At 37.8% G+C, this 27,556-nt stretch overlaps 1 protein-coding gene across 1 annotated transcript in view; it reads left to right on the forward strand.

Moving 5' to 3' along the window:
• The window catches only part of DIAPH3 (diaphanous related formin 3), a 234,576-nt gene that overhangs the window by 6,392 nt on the left and 200,628 nt on the right, over nt 1–27,556 (forward strand). The window contains exons 2-5 of the mRNA XM_032208227.1: nt 845–877; nt 13,865–14,038; nt 19,990–20,094; nt 26,565–26,695. Coding sequence (XP_032064118.1) covers nt 845–877; nt 13,865–14,038; nt 19,990–20,094; nt 26,565–26,695 — 443 coding nt within the window. The remainder of the gene's footprint in view (nt 1–844; nt 878–13,864; nt 14,039–19,989; nt 20,095–26,564; nt 26,696–27,556) is intronic.

The following is a 27,556-nucleotide window of genomic DNA, read 5'->3' on the forward strand; positions in this document are numbered from 1 at the left end:
GGAGCCTAAGAATAGGGAGTCAATCTCACCAAGCGTGTGGCTTACTGCTCTTCCCATTTTCCTGCCGAGCCTGTTCTCAGCCTTGTCACACAAAACTATGAATGGGATCCATGCAACACTGACTTGTCAGTTCATATATTCTTTGCTGCTTCTCTTGGGTTTTATGAAAGAGCTCTGTCCTAGTGCTTGTTGTGTCTGTCAATGTGCAGTGCAACCAAGTTTGTTCAGGACCCGTTGTTTCACATAGCAATAACTAACTGGTCATGAATGTTTGAATGTTGCTGTTAAGAAATACTTGTGTGAGTTTCTACTCATGAGAGCTTCATGTTTGGCTTGCAAGAGGCATTGCTTGAAAGCAGCGAACAGTCTCACTTGCTTCAGTTTTGCAGCTTGGCAGTCAGAGCTTTGAACTGCTGAGAGTTGATCTGTGTTCTTCCATTGGACTTAAAACCTCTTCACTCGTTCCTTGGTGGAGTCCACACAGCCTTTTCCAGAAGACAATTCTATTTGCTGAATTATGGGCAGCGTATTTTTTCTAATATATACATGTTCTAGTATATTTAGCTGTAAATATGATAAAACACAACTCGTCTCAAGCTTTTCTTTGTCTGTATTCTTCTGCACAACGTTATTCTTTTTAAAGATCAGATTGCATTTTTTCTTCTGTCTGCGCTGTATTTCCTCCTCTCCCCCCCAATTTGCTGTGCCAACAAAGTACAGCTTGTGAAGGAAATTATTACAATTCAACACTGAATTTGCATCTTCTTTTAAATAACAGTAACCGACACTTTTTTTTTTTTGATTACATGATTTTGACATGACTGGTTTCCTGTTTGATTTACAGCATTTAAATATCAAGACACTGACTGATGATGTGGTAAGACAACTTATGTTTTGCTTTGGCTTTGCTAAGCTAATAACCTTATTGCTAATGCAATATAAACAACCTTTTTTGCTACAATAAACTGTCTTAATTGGGAAGTTAATTTAGTTAATTAGTGAAGTCTCACTAAACTGTTAATTATCTGTAACATACTCTGTTTGAGTAGTGAAAAATCTATGGATGGCCTAAAAGTATGTTCTAAGCATGGCTAAATGAGCTTGACAGATAACCGTGCCACTTTATATGTGGTATAATTAAGGAATCTGACTGCATGTTTAATATTAAAGTTATTTAGATTGCATGTCTGGCTTAAAATACCATGCTTAACTAACAGTTGCTTGTAAAACCTCATTAATGCTTACTTAAGCAATGTTAGATATGTTCACTATGTGCTAACAGTGTTTCTCAAACTTCGTCTGTGTTGAACAGCAGAAGAGGTTATCACCAAGCAGTTTTTTTTCCTCTTGTAATTAAAATGCACTTGATTCATTGTCTGTGCTATTCTTTGGTTGATAAGAATAGCTCTTCTGAAAGTGGATTGTTCTACAGAGTCTTTGAATTCACTTAAGAAACGATGTTCTGTAGGCATTTAAGGATCAGTTATGACTTTGGTATCTATTTTTTGCTATATATCATTCTGCTGAAATACTGTGCATAGCTGAGAGCTATGTATAGAGAGCTTGACACTGGACAACATACAACACACTTGCACCAGGAAAGAGTGCTGTTCCTTAGTTTAGGAAACAATGATCCAGTTATTGTTGATTAGCTGTGCAAAGTTGGTAGCATTGAGCATGTTACTGCACCTTGACTCTGTAGCTTTTACGGAAAGATTTTATATCCCTTATTCTAATGGGTAATCATTGGCATGGTAACTTGCTCTCTGCTGCATTATGCTTTACAAAATACAAATATTTTATTAATCCATTTCTTACAATTACAGTTTTGTATACCAGGAACTATGGAATACGTATATTTTCTTTTTAATTTTATTTCAGATAAGTTAGCAGAATTTCAGTATCTTTAATGCAGACTGCTTTTCTGTATTAGGATTGTACTGAATTATTTGTGAGATGGTGCAGATGAATTGTCTACTTAAAAAGATGAATCCTTGTAATGATGAGACCTAAAACACCTTGTTTTTAGAACACAGTTGACTAATGTATATTCCTTCTAGCTTTTTTGTTCAGGCAGTATGAAGGCAGGAAACTTATTGCGCAGAAGAGGTGCATGTAGGTATCTGCCCAAGTATCCACTTGAAAGATCACAGTGGAAACAAGCCCGTTTCCTAACTGAAGTGCTGCACACTCCAGTAAATGGTTTGTAAGGCTCAAAAATATTGCTAATACACAGATATTTTTTAAAAAACTTATTAAAAAGAAATCTACTTATATGTAGACAAAAGTAAATGCATACTAAAATTGCTTATCACATAAAGTAGTGTAGATTTTTTTTTAACAGCTGCTGTATAGAAAGGCTTTATAATTTGTGATATATAGAGAAACAAGATTCATGATGAAGTATGTTCTACGTATTTAAGATGTGACTATGTACAGGCCTAAACTCAATAACTTCTAATATTCTACCATGAGTTAAATGATGCACTTTCCAAGAAGGGTAAAATCATCTCTGGGAGAAGAACATATTGGGAATAAGAAGCCATCTAATGAAAGGTGTTCTTCTGTGCATCTCTGTTTATGTAAGTCTTTCTCTTACTAAGCTCTACTGCTACCAGTGGAATTTCTCATACTAAGAAGTTAATCTTTGACTGTCAAAGAAGGAATATACTTTATTTTTTTTCTAATCTTCTGAAGCTTTAGGGAAGAAAAAGAAGTTAAGATGTCTTTGACTCAGAATCTTTGTCAGTAACTTCTTTGATCTTACATGAAATATTTTATCTGGTAAAGGAAAGTAGTGATTTCCTTTTACTTTCAAACACACTGAACTAAATTGATACAACCTTTATTTTGCTGTATGTTCCCACTTCTCTAAGACTAATAAATATTTCAAATGGAGGCATAGGAGTGTTGTTTAACTCTCTCTCCTTTGTATATTGTTAATATTATAGCAATTCTTCGTGTATCTATGGCAGGGTGTTAGAGCAGACTTCCATGACTAAGCTGTTAACTTGTCTGACTAAGTGACTGACAAGATGTCTGGAAGATTGACCAATGCTGTAGTTGTTAAGCAGATTCTCCAGATATTAAGTTCTGTTTACTGAGGATAGAAATAGTGGGCAGTCAAAAATACAATCTTGAAAATTAGAGGGTGGTGTTAGGTTTTTCTTCCTACTTGCAAGGCAGAATGTGGGGGGCACCTGCAGAAAGAGAAACTACACACAATGCTCTTAAGTTTTAACCTATCAAGTAGGAAATAGAGGTTTTGTACCTGTATACTTAATACCACATCTTCGCTAATAGATTGTGCTCACTGATCATTGACAGTGTCTTGTTGGTCTGTTTGTGCTTTTTTTTTTTTTTGTGATAATGGGAGGGGAAGTCTGTTTAATACTTACCATAATGCAGTTTAGGCTAAAACTGAACAGTTTTGTAATCATGCCTCTTACTAATGAGGTACTAGAAGTAGTAAACAAACAACACACACCAGGTTGTCAGGATTTTTTTGTGCTACAAGGTTTTCTACTTTTCTAGAATAAAGACTTCACTATTGATTCAAAGATCGAAGCCGAAATTCCTTTAAGTGGTATATTCTTTATTGCAGCGCTGGATGCACGGGGGATCTCTCCACCTATCGTGCATACCCAAAGCGGAAAGCAGTCTTGAATTTATACAATCAATCTATCAATATTCTACAAGCACCTATACATATTCATTACCTATCCCCGCCTTCCCTCGCTTCTCATGCTAATTAGCCTTTTGGCACCCTGCGCCTGCGCAGAGCCTTCCAAGAATTGTAGGCAGGGGTCTTTGGGACGTGGGCAGGGGTCTTTGGGAGGAAGACCCCGAGTCTTCCTCACAGTGTACTTTTCACCTTTGGTCAGGAATCTGCTGAATTGGCAGGTTTCTTAATTGCAAGAGCTGGTTGTTGCTAATTCAGTCCGTTTGTTGTATCTTTATAATGAATTCCAATGTCCAGTTTTGAGATTTATAGTCCTTACATTTGTTTCTCTGTCTGTCTGCCGCTTCCTTATCATGAGTTCCAGTGTCTTGTTTCGAGATATACAGTCCATGTCTGGGGATTGTCCTTGCCTCCCCAATACCTCCCCAATACCTCCTTAATCACTATAGTGCAGCAACATCTTCTAGCAATAAATTTGTCTTGTATGGAAAGCCTGCTCTTCATCTGACAAAGAAAACACCAGGATCCATGACAATAATCTCTTTTAGCACTTGCATCTGGGACCTTTAGGTTAATTTTCTTCTCCAGAAACATTCCAGATCTTTACACAGTGATTTTGGATGGAAACGGAGCATGATATTTTACAACTTCTGTCTTGTAAAGTTGATGCAGATTGATCTGCTTGGTATAATTGGACAAATGGAATATGAAAATACAAGAGTGATTCTCTCCCTTGTTTAAAGGTTGTCAAATCTGTTGGATTCATCCTGAACTTGAGAATTTTACATGACTTGGCTTGCGTGCTTTATGTGGTCCAGGCATCACTGTTCCTGGTGCTAAACCAAAATGCAGAGATTTCAAAACTAATGCCAGAAACCTCAAATCTCATGGTAGGGTGCAGCTGTTGCATTGGCATGTTAGCTTAGGTCCAGACCAAGGCATGTCATATCTGATCTGGTAAGATCACGAAAAGAAAAGAAAGGTAAGAATGGAAAAGTCAAGGAATCTGACTGTGGTAGAAGAATGACCTAGTTTGTTGCTTCTTTTTCAGTATAGTGCAAAGTATATCTTCTGTGGCAAAACCACTGTAACTGTGCTACTGCTTACCTAGCTTATATGGGATTGTGTCTGTCATAACCAAGACTCTTGCATCCTGCATAAACCTAGTATTTCCATCTGGTACCTGCTAATTTGGTACAGCTACTTTTTCTGGTTCTCTCTCTTCCCACCTCCCCAAATGCTGGGGTCTTGTCACTACAGTAAATAGCTTAAACAGAGTATATTAAGAAAGATAGTTCGTGTTCCTAGTGCATTTTATAAAATTTAAGGTTGCTCAGCCAGTTACGAGATAATGGATTAAGTGCACAAGTTTAAGCATGTTTAGCACCGTTTTTTAGATGAACTCTTCCTGGTGAGATACATGGACAGTGTGCATGGGAACTTTTCATTTTGGAGTCCTACAAGATGTTGCACTTCAGCTTTTGCTTCAAGTATGGGTAATAGGAAATACACTTGGTATGTGAAGTCAAAAATTTTAAGTCTTGCTTTATGGATCTATCTTTGTACAATAACCAGTTGTTATGTGCATTGATACCAATATTCATGGTCCAAATTATCTCTGTAAAAGTCTGGCTAAACTGTCAGAAGTTGTTCTACAAATACTTACTGGTATTTATTCCTTTTCTCTGGAGTCATGCTCATTCTTCCACTGCCTGTTTGGGTCTCGGGGCTTCAGTCTGGGAAGGGAGCATAGCAAATTGTGTGTTTCCCAGGTCTTTCACTGAGCACAGCATCATAGGGATGGGAGCTTTTTTCTGCTGGAAGGACCATCATGTCTACAGTTGGCTTTTATTCTTTTTCCTCTCTCCCTTCCCCCTTCTCATCCAATGTCAATTTAGAGGAAGTTGCAGGCTTTAACTGAGGCAACAATATTGATGTTAAGATTGTTGATTTATTTTACAGATATGGCCATAGGTACTGTTCCTATAGATCTGTGGCAATTGTATCTGAGGAGATGAATTGTCATGCTATAACAACCATGAACTTTGGAAGAAATGCACAACTGACAGTTTTTCTTTGTCTAAAGAATTCCAACTTCTTTAGACAGTACTCCACGTATCAAGGATCTGTGAGTGAGTGTTCCTAGTATTCCTGTGCTTACGGAAATAGGAACTTTGTGTTTCCAAGTTTGATATAGGTGCTCTAAAGGCATGTCAGAAAACAGTTCCTCAAAACACTGCATTTCACTTCATTAAGCTTGGTTATAATTCTGTTAAGACACTGAGAACCTGCTCATATGAGGAGCTGAGAACTGTTCGGGTTTTTTATTTCTTTCTTCATGCATTCGCTTCCTTGAGCTTATCTAAGACACGGAGAAGAAAGCCAATACCCACTTGATGCAATGTTCTGTCCCTGATGTAGGTAACCTCTGCTGCTAAATCACTTCAGTTGTTCCCTACGCTCCTTCTCTGTGGCTGTAAATAAGACCAGCCACGCCAGTTGATTCTGCTTGATTTGTTGGCTCCCAGAACATTCACAAAGCGAAGCTATTAGTAGCATTTCTCAGAAAATAACTTTTATCTAGGAGTTGTCATCTGCAAATGGTTAATCACCTTCAACCTAAATTGCTCAGTTAACTTAAAACTGAATACAAGCACCATGGGTTTTGAGAGCTGTAATAATTTAATTACAGTAAAAGTGCTTGAGAATCTATTGTGGCATTTGTTTTTGTTTTTGTTTTTTTTTACGTTTAGTTCAAATTCAGCAATATCAAGCAAATAAAACTGTGCTTTTAAGTAGACCATCTGTGTCCATATGAATGAATTGATTTATTGGGCGACGTGTCGTCCTGCGTGTCTGTTCTGTGTAAAATTTCACCTTCGGTTGTTAGCAGCCTCAAAGATCCCATGAAAATTCTTGTAGGAAGTCACATTCCCTCAGTAGCAGCTGATGCAATCAGGTTTTTCCATGGATGTCCCATTCTCTTCTGAGTATCTTTCTCTTCCTGAGAAAGGCATTGAATCAAGGCTGGAGTGGAGCATTGACAGAACTAAGGAGCTCTTTTTGTAATTCTGGGTATGATACATGCATCTATTGGATTTTTAATTAAAAATAATAATCTTATAACAATAAACGATTTGTGTTAATTAAAAAGGGGAGATAAAGATGAGCAAGGCAGGATGGCAGGTGGAGTAATACCTTTAATTCCTGCCTGCAGCTCTGTTAGAAGGCGATGCTTCGTTCAGCATGGGTCTTGATGGGATGTTGAGCCAGCAATTAATCTAGTGTTAACTAATCTACTGATTCCTGCATTATCAAGTGTGCAAGTTCAATACGCAGTATTGTTTTATGGAGAATGGTATAAGAAGTTTTCACAAAGATCTAAGTGAGAGCACAAATACGTGTACTTTCTAGGGACCTGATCAGAAAGTGGGATGAGCCAGAAGGTTTGACCTGGGACATTCTATGGATCTCGTTATAATTTTGATCTTCAGGCCCACAGTATGTGCATAAAAGCAGTTTATTTCATAGCCTCTCTATTATTCTACAGAGAGACTATGAAATAGAAAAGTAATAAAAGTTTGGATGCTATTCATACTGTGATGGCTGCTTCATTTTGGCTTTTGCAGCTATTATTCTCATTATCAGCGATTCAAGTTGTGATACCTAATTTGCATTCAGTCTGAAATCAGCTCTGAGGGGGTGAATGCTGCTTATCTGGACTTGCCATTTTATCTTTTTCCTTAGCATTGTGTGTCATGGCTTTTTATAGGCTTTGAGAATGTCTAGAATACTCATTGTTTCAAACAGTGAAGGAGAACATTGTGTAATGCTTGATAGCAAGTGTGTGGGCTTTAAGTCCTATTAATATTTTAAGTAGCAAAAATACTGTTCCTGCGCTAAGAATAGTTGACCTTGCAAGCAAGTTGGCTACATGTGTGTGGGCCATGTTGGGCAGAATAAGTTTTTCTTTCTCGTTGGGAAGGAAAATGGGGGAGGGCTAAATGAAAGTGGTAACAGCAGAGGCAAAGCTGCAGCTCCCCATCCGCAGGTCCAACCAGAAGTGGGGCTGAGCAGGCATGCACACAAACACAGGTGTGCTAATATACATGCATATGCCTGGCCACACTGATCAGCACAGCCAGCCACGCTCAGTGCTCACACAAACAGCACCAGCAGCCTTATTCTATTCCCCTGTCTATTTGATCATGGTGATGTTAGGGGGAAATGCACACCCAATGTAGGATCCTTCCAGTAGCAGGGCTCACCCACCCACTCTACCTGCTTGCACGAGCCCCTGCAGCTGCAGCCTCAGGCTGGGTGCTGGCACAGACCTCCTCACATGGAGGCTGATCACTGCTGATCACTAAATATCACTCCCTCACACACCCTCCCTTGCTCCAGTTGCTGGCACTGTTGGTACAACTATGGTCCCACTCCACTTGCTGGTACTTAAGGATACTCAGATTTCTCCAGCTGTTGGCACATGAGCTCTCAGACCCATGGGCCCACTCGTGTTGCTGATACATGCATTTCCATACACATTTGTACACATGAAGTAGAGAGTCAGGACAAGAGTTGGAATTGGCTCAGGAAAAGTACTGGAAATATAATTTAATACGATAAGACAAACTGCACTGGATCAACTATCAAACTCTTTACACAAAACTGGCCCATCTAAATGCCTTGTAACTTCATTTCCCTGTTCTCGTTCCTCTCCAAATCTCTGAGATCCATCATGTCCCCTGCCTTTGGCTCCCCCTGAAATGTCCCAAGATGTGTCTCATGCATCTGCCAAATACTTTTTCCCTGCATCTCATAATGTGTGTCATACCGCAGCGCAGCAAATCTCCTTGGTCTAAAAGGTGCTCTGGAGAGCTCATCGTGCTGGCTCTCAGGAGTGTGCTGCACTTGGACCACGGTGAAGAAACTGCTGGGAAAACCTTGGCAGGAATCTGGACCTTCCTCTGAGTCAACAATGTGGGGTGTTACCACGTGCCATTGTGCCCCTGGCTTACGGAGATTTGATGGGGTGACTGGTCCTGTGATGGGTTTGTGAGAAGCCGGGTGAAAGAAGCTTGGGCCTAACCACCCACCTTTTGTGCTCCTTTGTGCAGGATGGCTTTTTATCACACAGTCTTGATTCTAATTTTGATCCTACTGCTGCATGCCTCTTTTCTTCTTGTCATTCATACAGATGATGGACATTGAAGAAAACTTGTGATATGTCCTGTCAATTGCTCCCTTTTAAGCAATTTCTTTAATATGACTGCATTCAAAAAATGTTCATTAGAATTTAAGTCCTTAAAGGAGCTGAATGTTGCTCCAGTGATGCCACCTTTGAAATAAATGGTCACCTTTACATTACTTCTAGTAATAAAAAAGTCCAACTCCCATCTTTTTAGCCCTGTGTGCATGATTTTTTTAAAATTTGAAGTAATGAGGGCTTCATTCAGTCACATACCTTGTGCTACCAAAGATGACCAAGACAATTTTTAGTGTGTAGGTGCTGTCAACACTGTATTCTACACATGGTAATAGTGTCTCACACTGCTTAGAGTCTCCTACTCTACAGAGGGTATTACTGAAGTCGTAGTTTGAGAGGTTTTCTGTGGAACAAAGTAGTGGAAGGAGTGCTACAAGACTACTAACTATCTTACAAGATAGTTTTAAAATCTATTATAGGGTAAGGCACCATAGGGAGTTTCTGAGAAGACTCCCTCAGAACAGGCTGATGAATGTAAAAGGCTGCTTAAAAGTTGTCTTATGGTAACTTATGTTCGTGTGTTAACTGTGGTTTACTTTTCATTGTGTTTCAGTTCTGATGCGGAGTTTGTGTTTCAGTTGCCTTGTCACTTCTGTCTTGCAAAGAATGCAGTCTGGCAGATTGAAGTGCATGGCTAATTATGGAAGTTGCAATCTTTGGCAGTAGCAGGCATGCAGACATAAAAACTAAAGTATACCCAATCAAACCACTGCTTTAAATTCAAGTTTATGAGAAAAGACTCCTCATGCCTCTCACGTTGGGAGATCTAGTCTTAATAATGAGAACTGTGTGAATTATATATACATGTATGTATTTTGTTGGTAGCTTCTCTGCTGTCAAACAAAAAATGAACCATCTGCCCCGTTTCTGCTCTTTTATTCCATCTTAAAATAAAGAAAACCAAGTAACCTACCCCCCCCCCCAAAAAAAAAAACAAAAAACAAAACAAAACAAAAAAAACCCTAATTCTAGCCAAATTCTAGCCAAATTCTGGCTTTCTCCACTGATTGCTCAGAAGCCTTCATTCCTTATTGCATTTGAACTCTGGATGGTCTTCTGAGTTCAGTCAATGCATCAAGATTGATCTGTTTGGAGAATTTCAGAGACTTTACTATGGATATATTTTGTATCAAGAACATATGAAACACTATTTATTCTTGGTTAATTTTAATAGTGACTCTACAAAGACTCTAAGGGAAAAGTTTCTCCTCAGAAAATTATTGTTCTAAACACGTTGTTTCAGTATGGATCTGTATGTTTTTATTGGTAAGTGCAAGGCAGACATCTTTAATTTACAGACAGAAGGTGAGACCTTCCTTAAACTGTAGGGACACTTTGATACAAAGCTGTCTTTAGATATTCCCTATCGGCTAGCCTGGCTGAAACTGTTTTTGATGTAACATGGAAGATTATTGAACTATATTTTTGCCATTTGCTCTATGCACTTGGATCGCCAGCAGCATCAGTGGTAAATTTCATTACAACCAAGCAATGAAATTTCTGTAAAGTGCTTTTGGTGGACCATGAAATTATTCACTTGTATTGGAGTATTGAGAGGTATTAACTTTTCTGAAGCACCATTAATGCGAAATTCAAGAGAGAAATGTATGTAGAATAGCCACACTGTACTGTTCAGGTCTTGTTGTGAATTTCCTTTTTTTAATCTATGGAATTCATATTTTTAGAATGCATCGTTCTAAATTATTTCAAGTAATTCAACATGTGTAATGTGCTTTTAATCCTAGGATCTGATTTTCTCTTGCTTGTTCTGCCTTATCAAACGTATTCTGAGAGCACATTTCCCTTCTTTAGGACAAATGGTATAGAATTGGGTAATTATGAGGAATATAAATATGACCTAATCTGTGGTGTTGCAAAATATCTATCATACAGCGAAGCATGCTAAAGGAGGTTAAAAGCAAAGCATAAACTAAATGTGTCAACAAGCAAAAGGAAGTAAAATTTCCCTTTTCATGGATGTTTTGGCCTTTGTCCCTGAATTCTGTTCTTCTGGAGTAAGAGTAGCTCTGGGACTGTGTGGGGTATTTCATATCACAGGCTAGGGTGGTTCCATCTGACCAGCTTCCTTTTGTCTTACGAACTCTTGCTCCTGTTTGTGTAGCAGGAGAAGGAAGAGGGAATGCTTGGGGAATGAAAGCTGTAAAGAAGGGGGTGGAAAGGAAAAGGAGACGTTTGGAGGAACAAGTGCTCTAAAGAAAGGGCTGAGATTTTTCAGGAGAGCGTAGGGCACGCCTTGCTTAAATCTAAATTACAAATTCTCTGCATGCTGAGTCATGTGCTGAAGTCTGTTACTTCAGCCAAAGTATTTTTCCTGTACCTCTGCTTCAAATCTGTGTACTAAAAATCTTCAAATAGAATGGTTTGTTTCTTAGGTTGTACCCTAGATAGCAAATGGGCACAGGAGAAGCTATTGGCTAATGCTTTTTTTTTTTTTTTTTTTTTTTTTTTTGGAGCAGGTGTACCGTCTTTCATGGCATCCTGGAGCCCTGCTCCAGGTGGGGCCTTGCCAGGGCAGAGCAGAGGGGGACAGTCCCCTCCTGTGACCTGCTGGCCACCCCTCTGTTGGTGCAGCCCAGGATGCAGTTGGCTTTCTGGGCTGCAAGCGCACACTGTTGGCTCATGTCGAGCTTTTTGTCCACCAGAACCTCCAAGTCCTTCTCTGCAGGGCTGCTCTCAATGTGTTCTCCCAGCCTGTACTTCTGTCTGGGATTGCCCTGACCCAGGTGCAGGACCTGGCACTTGAACTTGCTGAATCTCATTAAGTTCGGGTGGGCCCACCTATCTAGGTTGTCCAGGTTGCCCTTTGGATGGTTTTCCTTCCTTCTGTTATATTGACTGCACCACCTGGCCTGGTGTCATCTGCAGACTTGCTGACGGTGCATTTGATCCCACGGTTGATGTCGTTGATAAGTACAGTAAAACAGCACCAGTCCCAAGACAGGCTCCCGAGGAACACTGCTCGTCACCAGCCCCTACCTGGATATAGAGCCATCAGTCACCACTCTCTGGCTGCAGATATCCAGCCAATTCTTTATCCACCAGATAGTCCACTCTTCAAATCCATCTCCAATTTGGGGATAAGGGTGCCATGTGGCATTGTGGCTTTACAGAAGCCCAGGCAGATGACATCAGTTGGTCTTCCCTTGTTGACTGATGCGGTCTCTCCACTGGAGTACTAGGCCCCCAGACTGGTCAGGCACAGTTTGCCCTGGGTGAAGCCGTGTGGGCTGTGTCAGATCCCTTATAATATAATATGGTGTGTTTTTAAGATTCCGATCTAGTCACTGCAGTTTGCAATCTAGCTTCCCCTTTTGTTTGCTGTAGACTTTTATTTTTTTTTTTTTTTAAGGACAGGAAGGGAAATTGCTGTCTGATCAAGATGTAAGATGGCTTTTGTCACTGACGGCTCTATACTTTGCTTCCAATGATGTTCCTCTCCCTTTTGCTTTTGTTGCATTCTCTTTCTTCCTGGGTCTTGCCTGTGTAATTATTCCTTTAGAGTGTGATTTCCACGCTGCCTGCTGGTTTGATGTGACACTGAAGGGCCCTATCTTCCATGCTGAGTTCTTTTATGTTTATGCTATATTTATTTTCTGCTTTTGCATGTTCTACAACCATCTGTATGAGTGGCTTGCAATCTATTTCTATGTTCCAAAAACGTTCCCTTTCAATTTTGAACAGGAAGAATTAAATTTTTTTTTTTTTCTTCTCCTCTAAACCTCTCTTTATGCATAGGCAATTCCTGCTCTGTGTTGACTGGAGTGGTACACTTGTACACAATTTTTGCCTCTAATTTTCTTTGTTCTCTCTGATCTTAACTCCACAGACTTTACTTGTCATTTAATGTGGTTGTTTTGATGTTCTTATTAAATGGTATATCAAGATACTTATCTTCAAGATGTATTGAAGCCTTAGAGTATTTTTTCGCATAGCATTGCAAAGACATAAGGCTATCAATATGGTTAAAATCTTGTCCAAAATTTTACGCATCAAATGCTACTGTAACTTTCTTTTGTGTTGACAAGTTTAATATTGCTGTTCACATCTGTTCAAAAGGCTGCTACAAAGATGATTAAGATTTAGCACATTTAATTGAGTGTCAGCTGCTTTTGTGTTCTGTTGGGCTTTGCCTGTATACGTTAAAATATACAGTCTCTAACACTGAGCGTGTTTTAAAATTCCAATTAGTTAAGTCTTTACTGAAAAGTAGTTAAATACCAAACCAGGAAAAAAAACAAAAAACAAAGTGAAGTCAGAGTGTTTGTCTCATGTTGATGATAAAGGCTAAGTATTCTTTATCAGACTCTGAGTGTATCCTACTTAGTTTTAACAAAGGAGCTGAAAGTTTTTATTCTTCTCCTCAACTAATTTTTAAATAATCGTAACACAGAAAAGTACAAAGTTTAGGATAAAGTCTTTCAAATAAAGAAGAAAGAGAACAGTGTCTTAGTCATACAAACTTGTCTTTTAATCAAAAGTAACTTGGTTGCATATCTGTATATTTTGTTGGAATGTCAGAAGTACTGCCATTTCAGACTAAGGAAAAGCATTTTAAAGCTATGCTTTGGTAAATAAGCCTACTTTTTCCTATTCTACGTGTAATGGTTATGAGGAACTCTTCATAAATCTTGTGCTGGTTTTGTAGATATCTTTTTCCTCAAAACTTTTTCCATAAAATTCTCACGTGCTGCATGGTTTCTCCATATTTCCTACTAACTGAAACGCTAAGACAACTGACCATTATAGGTATTCTTAGGAAACCCCATAAAAGTAAGACAGCTAAATAATAGGTAAGTTAGAACAGAAAAATAAGAATGTTAAGATTCCAGGAATACCCATTAAGACTACCCAGAATGGGAACATTGTGTAATATACTATATCCTTTCTGTTTTCAGTTGGATAGATTTGCCAGTATAAGAATTCCAGGAAGCAAAAAGGAAAGACCTCCTCTGCCACATATGAAGCAGTCCCACTCTACAGATTGGTCATCCACAACTACTGATGTGGAGGATTTTGTTCCAAAACCCCTGTCAGAAAGAGAAATCATAGCACTGTTTGAAAAAATGATGGTAAGTGTCTTGTACTGACTTTCTTCACTTAAAGAATAATATGGCTGATGGATGGAACCCTTCTTTTCCTGCATGCATTTTGATCTTTTACCTGAATTATTATTATTGTTGTTAGTTGTAATTATGTGTTTTCTAGAGTGTTTCTGGGGAGGATAAAACCTTTGAATTATTTTGGCAAAATTTTTGCCCCACAAATACTTAAGGTAGAAACTTGAGGTTTCTGATTATTAGAAGTGAGATTATACAACAGGTTTTGAGGAGGAACAAGAAAAGAGAATCCTGCTTGCTTTTAAGATGACTTGAAACATAAAAGAGGCTTTATACCTTTGAATGTCATGACACGGTTTTGTTCTGATCTAATGTTCTATGCCACTTTTTACACAAAAAAGACTTAGCATTCATGCTTTTAAAGCAGTGTTTGTCTGCTGTACAAAGCACACACAGTCACAGTTTACTTCCTTCTTCAGGTGCTATCATTGCTTTGCTACAAAAGAGTGGCTGTCACTTGCCAGAAAGATCATGTGGCATTGGTACCACCTCAATAGGTTGATTTTTTTCATCTTTAAGTTATTTTTTTTGACATTGATGATGATGGGATTTTGGCAATTGAAAAGTAAACATGGAATGGCCTTGAGAGAGGAGTGAATTCTGAAGAGCACAAGAGGATGTTAACAAGGAGAGTGATTCCTAGATTATTCCTTTCTATGCCTCAAGTAACAAGTAATTGTCCCCTGTGAAGCACAAAGCAGCTACCAGGGACTGGGATGTGGAGTAAATTAAATGTGCTGAGAGTGAAGTGCCTTTATGGAGGTTATAATTCCTAGTACTCAGCAATGTTTAGTTTTGAAGATGTATTTGTACTGCTGTGGAGAGTTATGACTGAGCGATCAGTGACTGCTTTTTTTTTTTTTGTATGTTTTACTCTGTGTGCATGGCATTTCTGTTCTGCATTGATTTTGTGTGAGTTAAGTCTAGTGGTTGGCTACTGTTGCCTATCTAATTACTGAGGGAGATTTTGATGCGATTGGAGATTATATTCTATTCTTATATTTGTAGAAGTAGGATTTAGGATTTTCGTGGTTATGCTGACAAAGAGGAAGGTTGATTCACTGTGTTACCAACTTCTTGACTTTCTATTTGTTGCTCATACATGGTTTGTTTTTCTTGGTATACCTCTGTGTCCAACTATTTTGATTCTGTTAACAAATTCTACTATGAATGGTAGTTGCTCAAATGTTAAAAAATGGAAACTTTTTTTGTACAGTTACACTCAAAGTATGCCTCCTTGCACAGTCCTCTGCTATGCAAGCTGTATTTCTCCACCATCCTGCAGAGATTTCAGTGTAGGATAGTGTGTGATGTTGGGACTATGCCATAAAAAATAGAAACCTAAATTAAAAAAATAACATAATCCTAGGAAAAATCCTAGGAAAGTCACTGTTGCATATGTAGGTAAAGAGAAGTAGTTAAAACTATGGATCATGAAGCAATTTATACCTGTTTTATAACTTTTTTGCCAAGTCTGTGTTTAAGTAGTATGTTAAAGTATAAGATCCTGGATGATTTGAATGCCTACCTAGTTTGTTTGAGTAACAAAGTACTTGAAGTAGTGTATCAAGGAAGCTATCGGTATTGTACATGTATTAGCCGTAACATGTAAAACAGATGCAATTCTTCAGATTATCCACATTTGAATGGACTGGGATAAAAGTAGTTTAGTCACAGTGGATTATGTAGCTAATTAGATATTATAGCCCCTGGTTTGCAGTTTTGATTAAATTAACTTTTTTTTTTTTTTTTTTTTGAATGTTGTAATCTGGCTTTTAGAGGTACTTTTGCCCAGAATAAAAATAGTCAATTGGTCAGTACTGAAGGGAGCAGCTTCTAAATTCTGGCATTTCACTGGATGAATTACTTCACCTTTTCAGTTTTCGTGGATGCACAGTGCTTTGTTTTCTCAAAACGTTATGCATTGGCATCCTCTGAAGTTTTGATGGCTGAAATTATGGAAAAGCTCAAATTTTGATGGTGAATTTATGGAAAAGTTTATACAAACACAGCATCGAATCATTAACTGTTTGGCTCCTTTCATTTCTGGTTAGTGCAATGAGGAAGATAACCATGTGAAATGACCGGCTCTTATTTTCCAAAGAAGTATCACTCACCCATAGAATAAATGACTTAAAAGGAAATAAAAGAATGGAGTTGAAATACTTTTTGAAAATGAAGCCACATCTGACGTGCCCTTTGTGCCATTGTATACTTCTAATCTGTAAAATTCAATTGCTTTAGTGATATTTCCTTTGTTAAAAGCAAAAACAAGAAATGACAAAAACAAGAAATGACTTACTGCACATATGGGCAGAATATTTCCTATAAATAAACTCTCTGTTACATCTTGGATTATGGAATATGTTTAGTGCTGTTAGGCTTCTTACTTTCCTTGCCGCCTTTTTTTCCTAATGTGATTAGACATTGGGTATTTTCTTCAAGAAAAACAAGCCTGTTGTTTTCTCTTGATTATTTAATAAGTTCAGGAGTTATTTTTCAGAAAACTTAAAAGAGCAAGTCTGAAAGAAATACAAGACTGCTTTAAACAGAAGAATGAACTTTGCAGTAGCTACAGGCAAATGCAAAAAGCTTTTCTTCTTTTCCCTTCCCCTTTATGTAGTATATATGTGGATTTCGATTTTATTATGAAAGAAAACCTTTGGCATATTGCAAGCAAGGCACTGAAGATGTGATAAGTTTTAGAAAATGTTGAAAAAGATCTAGCCATGTATTTTTGCGAAACTTAAAACTGAATACTTTGGTTTCAGTGTTCTTACACTTCTATTTATATGAGCTTTAAAAATGCAATTTAGGTATTAAATAAAATCCAGCTAACCTTATTAAACATACATGTAAAATATATTAACTTTTGGGGCCAGTATTGTTATAAAATTATATGCCTGTGGAAAGAAATCTTGAGGCACAGAATTCCAAAGACTGTTTTTTTTCCTGCAAGTTCTAATAAATAAAATCTGTTAATGCTAAGATGGACTTGATTTTAGTTGTTTCGAGTATGGCCTGTCATGTGCATATCATAAGGGATGTGCTGCCTGGTAGTAAGAGTTGTCATAAATATGTTGTTCTTCATTTTAATAGAAGGTAAAGAATTAATTTGTAACATTACATGAAATGAGAAATAGCTGTGATAGCCATGCTAACAAGGGAAAGGCTAGAGAGAACGCTAACATTGTTGCATTTTTGACAATCCAACTTGATTTTTTTCATAATTTTTAAGCTGAGGAGATATTGTAGATAAGGCATGAATATTTTAATGCAGTTGATGAGAATTTAAAAATGTATCTTTTCTTTAAGTATTTTGTCATAAACAAAAATTCTTTCAAAGCCTGTAAAGTAGAAACATCTTCCTTATCTGTTCTTATTTTAAATGCCTTTTAGAAGTCCCCAAAGCTTTATATCCAAAACTATACATTAATGTCTGAACTCACTGATGAATTGTAGTCCTGGCTAGTTATGTAATTAACTGCTAAAAGCTTAAAATGTAGGTTTCCAAATTACTATGTAAAGCAGGAGTTTTAACACAGGAATTCACATGCCCTTCCTTTGAGCAGGTGATTACTGAAGAAGATGACTTTGATTTTAATGTACTAAAGACACTAGTTTTTGTGGTTGATTATGTGCACTTTTTTGTCCTTTTAAAAAAAAAAAAAAAAGCTGCAGTGACTTTTGAAAGCTTTAGTACAGACAAGTAACTTTAAATATCTTTCACCTTTTTTTCCAAATGTTGTATACATAAAACTTCTGTTCTACTTTGTTTTGTCCCAAGATATATGAAAGTGTCAAACATTGTCAAACATCATCCCAGTGATGTTTTTAATATATGCATACTTAAGCCTGATTACTTTTATTTTTATTGAATACTTGAATATTAGTGCAGAGGTTTTGGATGACTGACTTTCCAATCATACTGGTTTATTGATTTGTTTTGATCCAAGAAAAACTAGACAATGCAGTATTCCTTTTCAGGCTAATGCCTCCACCATTGGTTTACTAAGAGGCAATGTGCAGTACATAGGTACTATATTAGGCAGCTGTCACATTCTTTCATGGATTGTGTTTGTCAGGAGGACAAGCGCAGTGCTTAGCTATTTCTTCCAGATCCAGGTAAATAAGAAAATAAAAGATTTAAGAACATTTGAGTTATCCTCAAGGGAGTTCTTATACCACGTGAAATGGATAGGAAAGACAAAAAAAAGAAAAAAAAAAAAAAAAAACAACAGATGAACTGGTGAGATTTTCATAACTATGCAGGGAAGATGTGACTATCAAAGTGAAGAAGAAATATTCAGGCGTGTGTGTACTTTTGTACTGCTGGAATTTTGATCTGGGCATAAGCAAATAGTTTCTCTATGATTTGTTGATCAAGGAGATACAGTATTTTGGAAAACAGACCAGCAGTGGGGAAAGATGGAAGTACGTGTGGCCTTTCTTGCTGCTAAGATGTTTTGCATTAATTTTCAGAAGGAAGCAACGCTAATATGTAAACTAGTTGCCAAGGAGGCAAAAGACTATACTATTATAATTTTTTTGAGTTAAAGAACTTTTTACAACATGCATCCTGTGCTTATTTGGTACTACAGGTAAAAGCAAAGATATTTATTAAATGCAGATTATACTGAAGTGAGGAATTTTTTTCTAGTCTTTCTGGAAAGGAAGTGGTAACATTTGTGGAGAAAAAAAAAAAAGAGAGAATCTACATGAAATTGCCTTGTTTGTACTTTGAAGACGTTCAGCTTACAGGGTCCAGCATTTTCTGCAATATCTTCTCACAACTCAGATTTATACAAACTGCTAAATCTTTTTAGAAACATTTGATTCTATCCTATTCAATATGAAAACCGGGAAAAGACAGGCAAACTTAACTTTCAGTGGTCTTGAAAAATGTTGGTCTTTAGCTTGCTTTCCTAAAATTCTGAGGTAATGAATTTGATTGCTTTTTGTCTTAGATTTCTGACTAGGTGAGATGAACTTTGACATCGAGATTGTTACCCACTTACTTTGTAGCACTGTTCCTGCCAAAGATGGTGGGGGTTTGTCTCATGAGTCTCAGCTGAAAGTAACTGCAGTAATTCTTGCTAAGCTTGGTTGACTGTCATAATGCTGTATGTGCACGTACGTGTGTGTGTGTATAAATTGTTTCTAAATGCCCTTTTTACCTTCAGCTTGATAGGAAATGTCCATTCTCACAAATGTAGAACTGATTACAATGATCAGAGAATTCCGAGGCTACAACACTACAATTCCCTGTGTCAGTAATGTCACCAAAGAGCTGCTCAGTGGCTTTCAATACGGTTCTGCCTCTGTGCTTTTTGGCCCTGGGTTTTTATGCTGGCATGAAATGTGACAGTGGTTTTGATGTTTTTGTGATCAAATCATCAAGAATTTGGTCCTCACATATTTAAAAGGTGAATATTATTCTGTGAACCGCTTTTAGGGCAAAGCAGATTCCATTGGCCAGCATTAAGTATTTGGGAACTGAGGGGAAAAAAATACAGAATTGATACGTCTTTAGAAAGATCTTTTTAAAGAGACAGGTTTAAGTACATCTTTAGCAAGTGTTAAATGACTTTGTTCTGTAGTTCAGCGTGTATGAAACTGTAAGTGATTTTGAAGAAGAGGTTATGGTGGTAATGGTCATGATGCACTTTTTTATACTGGCACAGTTGCCTTTTTTTTTTTTTTTAATCTGAGCTGCTGGGGAAGATAGATACACTTTTTGATGGCTTTAATAACATCTAACTTAGTTGTTTTTACAATGACTTTCAGTTGCTCAAGTTCATATTTCTGTGTCTTTTATTATTTTTAAGTCAGTCTTTTATAGTTAAACAACTGTATTGTTTGGTGCCATTTAAAGTTTCTTTTTTTTTCCTCTCCCATTCTAGGAAGATATGAATTTAAATGAAGACAAGAAAGTGCCATTGAGGGAGAAGGATTTTAATACCAAAAAAGAAATGGTGATGCAATATCTTAGCACTGCTTCAAAGTCTGTAAGTAAATTTTGCCCAAGTACATGAAACATGACTTAGTGTTTACATTACTTACTACTGGTGGGAAAAACCAAGCGCGTGTGTTACTTTCTTCCTACTAACTTGTTCCTCAGACAAAAACATTTTTAAAGGGTGTTATCTTGTAATTTTGCAAGCTGCAATGAAAGATAACTAGTGTAGAACCAAGCTGTCTGGAGGTTTTTTTTAAGATGAGCTACTAGTCCTTCTATAGCATAAAAATTCCTTCGTACCAGGAGATTATGAAGGTTAGCCTGTTTTTCTTTTTCAGATGTTTCATGGGAAATCAAGAAACTTAGGCCAGTCTTACAACACTCTTGGTGTTTCTCAGCCCAAAACAACATGCTAAGTTTATATGTTGTTGATACCCCAAGACTCCACACTCATTCTAAGAGCTAAATTGTTTGGTCTAAAAAGTAAAATAATAGTAGGTCTAGGTAGTAACATAATAATTCAGCCACCCAGTAAGTGGGAGGAGGTGTTTCTGTGAGGCACAGATTCAGCTGTGTGATATAGTAGAGCTTCAAGTGAATTCAGCTTAATGCTGGAGCTGCTGGGATGGGAAACTCCCATATTCCCACCACCCCCCTCGTAAACTCTGTTGTCAGCGTTCTCTTTCAGTCCTCAGCAGTATTGGACTCTCCAGGTACCTCCTCTGTCTGGAAAGAATAATGCGCTGCGTGCCCTGGGCACTCTGCAAACTTTCAGTGTACCTTGACTTGACGAAAGAGGTGTCAAACTTTTTCAGAAGAGCTGAAGTGCTGAATAGGCTCCTGAATATTACGCATAACTAATCCCATCTCATGTCTTTCTTCCTATAAGTAACACCATAGTATTATCCTTTGGTGGTTCATATTTCTTAAACTTCAAGGAGATAGATGCCAAGCTATCTTATGTTGGGACAAAATTACTTATTTACAACCCCTCTACAGAGCTTTTACCAGGTTTCATTTGAAGCAGTTGTTATTACAAAGACTGTTAACATTAAGAACATCATTGACTTCAGCATCAGGCTTTCTCAGAAGTGAAGAACTCTTTTCCAGTATTCTCAAAACCTGGTTCTGTTGGTGATGCATGTAGAGATTATGCTGGGTTAGGCAAGGCTATGCTCAGGTGCTTATTTATGTATAGAAGACTGTGAGCTACCTCTACTTGTGCATGAGATGTCTAAAATGAATCCATCACTCCAGGACTCAGAAAGTTGTAAATAACCAGAATTCTATTGACATGCATAGTCCAGTGCTCATTCCTTTGACTCCACTTTGCTTAGAAACTTCTTAAACAGTTATCTGACTGTATGCTTCTCTATGTCAGTCTACAAGCATGCTGTGTTCATCAGTCTCTGTAACGTTTTAAGGGGCTCCTGGAGAAGAATTGTTAAGAATGAATGATCTCAGTGCATGAGGTACTCTGCCAATACATTTTTGTTTTCTTTTAAAGTACTGTGTTTAGATGAAGCCTTATTTCTTCCTTTAAAAATGTTATCACCTGAGAGATATATATCATACTGCTTAAACCATCAAGGCTTGAAAGCCTTGAATGAAATTTCTGTCTGCTATGGTGTCATGTCCCCTTAGAGGGGACAACAGTTGTGTTTACAGGCTGTATATTCTCATCTACCAAATGTGGTGTAGTTCAGTCTGTTGTTGAGATTGTAGTCCCCACTGTATTTTCAGTCTTTTTGTAGTTGTTTGTATATACTACGATTACTTGAGGTCAGAAACAGTGTCACATTTTAAAGTACTATATAAACATGTGAAAAGATGTTCCAGCCCAGAAAAGTTTAAAAAACAATTTCCATGTTATGGTGTTAATACTCAAGTGGAAATAAAAGCAGCATAATGTTAACCCGCCTTAAGTTTGACTGCTCTGTATGTTAAACACACGCAGACTGGGTTTTTAAAGTGAGTTTTCTTCACAAGATTTCATTTTTGTTGTGCAGCTTACTCCCTTGTAATGTTGTAACTGAATTAATTAATGCTGACTTCATACTGCATCTGCTCACAGACCAGTTGTTCTTCAGTTGAGCAATTAAATTTCTAGAGGCACTGATGCCTCAAGATATTTCCTGTTTCTCAGTTAACTTGAGCATTTTGAACTTAAGCAGCTTTTCCCATGCAGAAATATAGCTAATATAATCAGTTGCACAATTGGTACCAGCTACAGTTCTCATTTTACTTGAGCAGCGGCAGATGTGTCATATTCTTATTATGTTGCAGAGCTGTGGCGTAACTGAATGATAAGTGGTGCTTGGTACTGTGGATACATTGCACACGCACTCGCACGGTTACCGGCATCTTTTGCAGAGGGTAATGTTCAGGTGGAGTAGTGAATCTGAAATAGGACGGCTGGGTGTCGATGCGAGTCTCTTGCTTGTGATGGTGTCTTTGGACAGGTCAGATGAGACTCCCTGAATTGTTGTTCTAGTGATTATTTTTTTGTAGTCTGGCTGGGCCTTTTTTCCCCATGAACTCTTCACATGTTGTTCTTACTTCCAAATTACTTCCAAAACATTTTCTAATTATCTTAACTTTGTGTCCTGTCCATATGACTGTCCTATATGACCATTTTGGCATCAAAAGAAAGCCATTTTACTGCTTATTTATAAAAGTCTTAGCTATATCCACCTTGGTCAATTTTACAGCAAGAAGTGCTGGGGGATGTCACTGGAAATGACAGATTCACCACCCAGGTTGTTAATCCATATGCTTAGGCATACAAGCAGTGCCTATCAATTAGTCTATGCACAGCAGGAGCTGCCAGGAGAATTTCTGGTACTTTTTGAAATTCCCACCTGGAGAGCTACTGCAACATTTAGTCAAATACTTTGTTGTGATGGCTGCTAGGAGTGCAGTTGGCCATCTTGTCTGTAGTCAGTCCGTTATCTCATCTTTGCAGAGACTAGCTGGGGAGATCCAGGGAACTGTATGTGTTACATATGCACACTAGCATAGCCCCGACCCACTGTTACACCACAGATGTGACTTAAATTTCCCCCTTATATCACAGCTATATCTGAAATTCCACAGACTGTGCCTCAGGGATATATACTGTCTGTTCTTAAAATGGTTGGGCATGTATTATAACAGGATGTGCTCTGTATACAAGCTGTTGAATAATCAGACAGCAACCCTTGTCAGTGATACCCCTTAGGCAGTTAATTTGTAGTGTTTTATGCAACTTATGGTGTAATTGGTTTTACCTTTCATGTTTTATTAAGTCTGTTATTCAGCTCTTACTGGTATAATTTTTTTTGAGATCTTCTACATTTGGCTTCAAGATTTTCTCCAGTTACTTCTTCCTTCCACTTTAAATACAGCTGTGTCGAAGCTATAAGGGACCTGGGCTTTCTTGCCTGACAGAAAGAAGTTATTACGCCATCTTGGTGAGGAGCGTGATTTTGGAAGCATTCTAGTTTAAGGAATAAATTTGCCAACTAGGTGGCTTTTTACGGTGTTTAGTTTCTGGCATTACTAATGCGTACTGATAACTCTTGGACCCAGAGAATATCTGAAAGGGGTTCAAGTAAATTCCCTTTCTTTAGCGCCTTTTTAACCTGAATATTATGTAGCTATGAACTAACCACAGAACATGAAAGAAAATTTAAAACACTGAGTGTTTTTGTTTGTGGGAACATTTTTTTACTGTGGATTATTCTTGTCTGGGTTCCCTTGATTCCTGATTCTAACGCTCCCCAGTCATCTCATGTACTTTTTGGTGGTGTACATTTATTGGAATTGACGCTCATGTTTGAGCAGTTATGGATCTCTGTCAATTCAGAGCCATGTTTGGAAAGACATTCCATTTATTACGTATGGTATACCAAAATAAAATGACTTCTTATTTTTCCTCGAGATTCCATACCGTGCTCTTTTTCTTTTTCTTTCTTTTTTTTTTTTGTCATTGGGAATATCCATTTTTATAAGTCTGAGGAAATATAATTGGAGCAGAGAAGTAGTATAACCTCCAGTGTTCCGTTATCACAGAATAGAATGATGATAGAATGATGAAGAGACCTCTAGAGTTTGTCTTGTCCAACTCCTTGTGTAGTTCATAGTGAGGCCGCACCTCGAGTACTGTGTTCAGTTTTGGGCCCCTCGCTACAAGAAGGACATTGAGGTGCTTGAGCGGGTGCAGAGAAGGGCGACGAAGCTGGTGAGGGGCCTGGAGAACAAGTCCTACGAGGAGCGGCTGAGGGAGCTGGGCTTGTTCCTCCTGGAGAAGAGGAGGCTCAGGGGCGACCTTATCGCTCTCTATAGGTACATCAAGGGAGGCTGTAGCGAGGTGGGGGTTGGTCTGTTCTCCCACGTGCCTGGTGACAGGACGAGGGGGAATGGGCTAAAGTTGCGCCAGGGGAGTTTTAGGTTAGATGTTAAGACGAACTTCTTTACTGAAAGGGTTGTTAGGCATTGGAACAGGCTGCCCAGGGAAGTGGTGGAGTCACCATCCCTGGAAGTCTTCAAAAGGCGTTTAGATGTAGAGCTTAGGGATATGGTTTAGTGGGGACTGTTAGCGTTAGGTCAGAGGTTGGACTCGATGATCTTGAGGTCTCTTCCAATCTAGAAATTCTGTGATTCTGTGATTCATTTTTTACTATTTCTAAGAGCGGAGACTACAGTTTGCCAGGGCAACCTATTCAGTGCTTGACCACCCTCACAGGATATTTAAAAAAAAAAAAAAAAAGAAAGAAAGAAAAACAAGAAAAAGCGGTCTTTATGTTTTTACAGTTTTCTGTGTTCGAGTTTGTGCCTTCTGTCCTTTAACTGGTCACCCTTGGCGAGTTTCCTGCTTTACTCCCTCTGGTCAAATACATCATAATATTCATACTTATTCATAATATTACCCATAGCCTTCTCTTTTGAGGACTAAACAATTCTAGCTGTCTCAGCCTCTTCTCATACTTAAGAAGATCCTGTCCCTTCATGACCCTTTGCTGGAGTCACTCCAGTATGTTCCAGTAAGTCTTGTACTGAGGGCCCCAGAACTGGATGCAGCATTCCAGATGTGTCTCACCAATGCTGAGCAGGGGGGAAGGATGAGCATCACTCATCCTTCTAGATCAGAAGGATGTCTTCCCCTGTGGTCAGCTAGTTTTCCACCAGGACCTCCTGCGCACTGTTATTCCCCAGGTACGTTTCCTGCTGTGGAACTCCATGAGATCCCTCTCTGCCTGTTTCTCCTGCCTGTTGAGATCTTTCTGACTGTCAGCACAGCAGTACATCTGTCTGGTCTGTAAACTAGTCTTCCCAGTTTTTGATTTCACCTCTTCCAGAAACTTTTTCATGATGTTTTGCTTCCGAGAGCAGGAAATGATAGCTTTCAGCACTTCTTGAGGATCTACCAAAATAAGAAACTATCTTCTATACAAGGCTCTGTATAACATAATGAGACTATCTCACCTTTTATGGTGGATAATTTCAAGTTATTATTGCACTGCAAGTCCAGTTCTCTTCATTTTCTGATTTAAGCCAAGTCAGGCTTATAACATAATCAAGTATTATCAAGTAACTGTCTTTAATGCCATATCACAGAATAGTGAGTATTTCACACAGAAATGTTATTCTGCTCCCAGAAAAGGGAGTCTTTCCAGCATATCAAAATGGATCTACCCAGATATAGGTTGTGTACTGTTTTTTATTTGTTGTTGATGGCTTTTGTTTTTGAATTTAGTTATTTTTTTCTAAGAACTGTATCTATCCTTATGTCATAGGTAGGAATTATGTGGAGTAAACTTGTTTTCCAGTGTCTACAAATTTTGTCTTTGCTGCTAATTTAGAAAAAAAAGGCGAGGGGAGAGGAGAGGATGCCCTTAAGAATAGGGTCAGTGTCTCTTAGATTTGCAGTTTTAATTGCAAATTGTAGGACTTCATTGGTTCAGTATTACTGTTGTTTTCTTTGAAACGTTGGATGTTCTGTATCCTCCAGACAAGTCATTAATATCTTGAACTTGCTTTTAAGCAACATTTGACATCACAAATGCAATGATGAATCAGTCAGTCTTTCAACCTGTATTGCTTAGATTAGATACAATGTAATATCCTGAAGGCTCTTCTGGTGCTCTAGTTCTTCAATCTGTATTCTTATATGGATGCAGCGACCTGTCTGGACACTTGCCCTGTGATCAACTCGGAATCTTTTTTTCTTCTGCTGAGAATTGAAAATTAAGATGTTTGTAATGCATAAACAGAATCCATGCATTAAAAAACTGTATTTCACCACGTATGCATGATGCATACATTTGTTGCCTGCTGCTTTTGACTACTGGTCATAAACTTGATCATAAATCAGCAAAAATGTAGTCAGCATTCAGCATACATAGTAGATGGACAACAAATACTGATTTAAGGATAAAATATTTTTCCTATTATTTTAAGAAGTGAAACCAAAGGTTAGCTATTAGTAATCTATTCAAGTGTACCAAATAAAAAATGAATGCATTTTCTGTGTTTCAGGGAAGTCTCAAGAACCGTCGGAAGATTTCACCCCAAGAGTTTATGCAGGAATTAAAATCTGGGTCAACAGATGAAAGACTAGTCACTTGCTTAGAATCACTTCGTGTGTCCTTGACTAGTAATCCTGTCAGGTAATACAGAATTTGAACATCATTAACAAATTTTGCAAAGATTGATCACGTTTTTATTTCCTCATGGATTAAAATTAATGGCTCTGTAGGTGGCATGTTTCAGGGTTTTCCATTTAATGAATGTATATGTATTAATGAATGATTATACCTTTTTTCTTTTTCTGCATTGATTATGCATCTTCTGCAGGTCTGTTTTTAAGTAGATGTCACTGATCTGTACAAAGTAATTCTAAGAGAATGTGAAACAAGTACAGCTCAGAGCAGATCACTGTTTTCTTGTGCTAAATAGTAAAAAGTTTTCTTTATTTTTCTTTTTGTAATGTTCTCAATTCTTTAATATTGTAATATACTTTGTCAGGGTGATCAATAATGAGAGATAGGCACCTTTGTGTATTTTTTTTTAGCCAGAAAACATAGTTTCATACATACATTTACACACACACACACTCACTTTATATATATATATATATATATACATATAATAGATGTATAATATACACGCACATTTATACTATTTTATTCTATTCTTTTATACTCTATATTTTACTCAATTTTACTCAAATTTATAGCTTTTTGCTGTAGATCATCTATTTAAGCCACTGTTTGAACACATGATTTTGTGAAGTGTTTTTGGTTTAGTGTAAAATAATACAAATGAACTGCTGGGGATGCTTATGTAGGTATGTGATTAAGAGGATTCAACAATTTTCTTCTTTCTGCAGCTTGCTGGGCAGAGTTGTTGATGTGTTGTCCTTTGTATGGGCACTTGCTTCTTTCCTTCTATTCATCTGTTTTTGGATTGGGTTGTCTTATTTAGAACATATAATGGTCCACATGGAAAAAATATGCTTTGAATCAACC

This window comes from Aythya fuligula, chromosome 1, assembly GCF_009819795.1.
Source record: "Aythya fuligula isolate bAytFul2 chromosome 1, bAytFul2.pri, whole genome shotgun sequence".
Classification (NCBI taxonomy): domain Eukaryota; kingdom Metazoa; phylum Chordata; class Aves; order Anseriformes; family Anatidae; genus Aythya; species Aythya fuligula.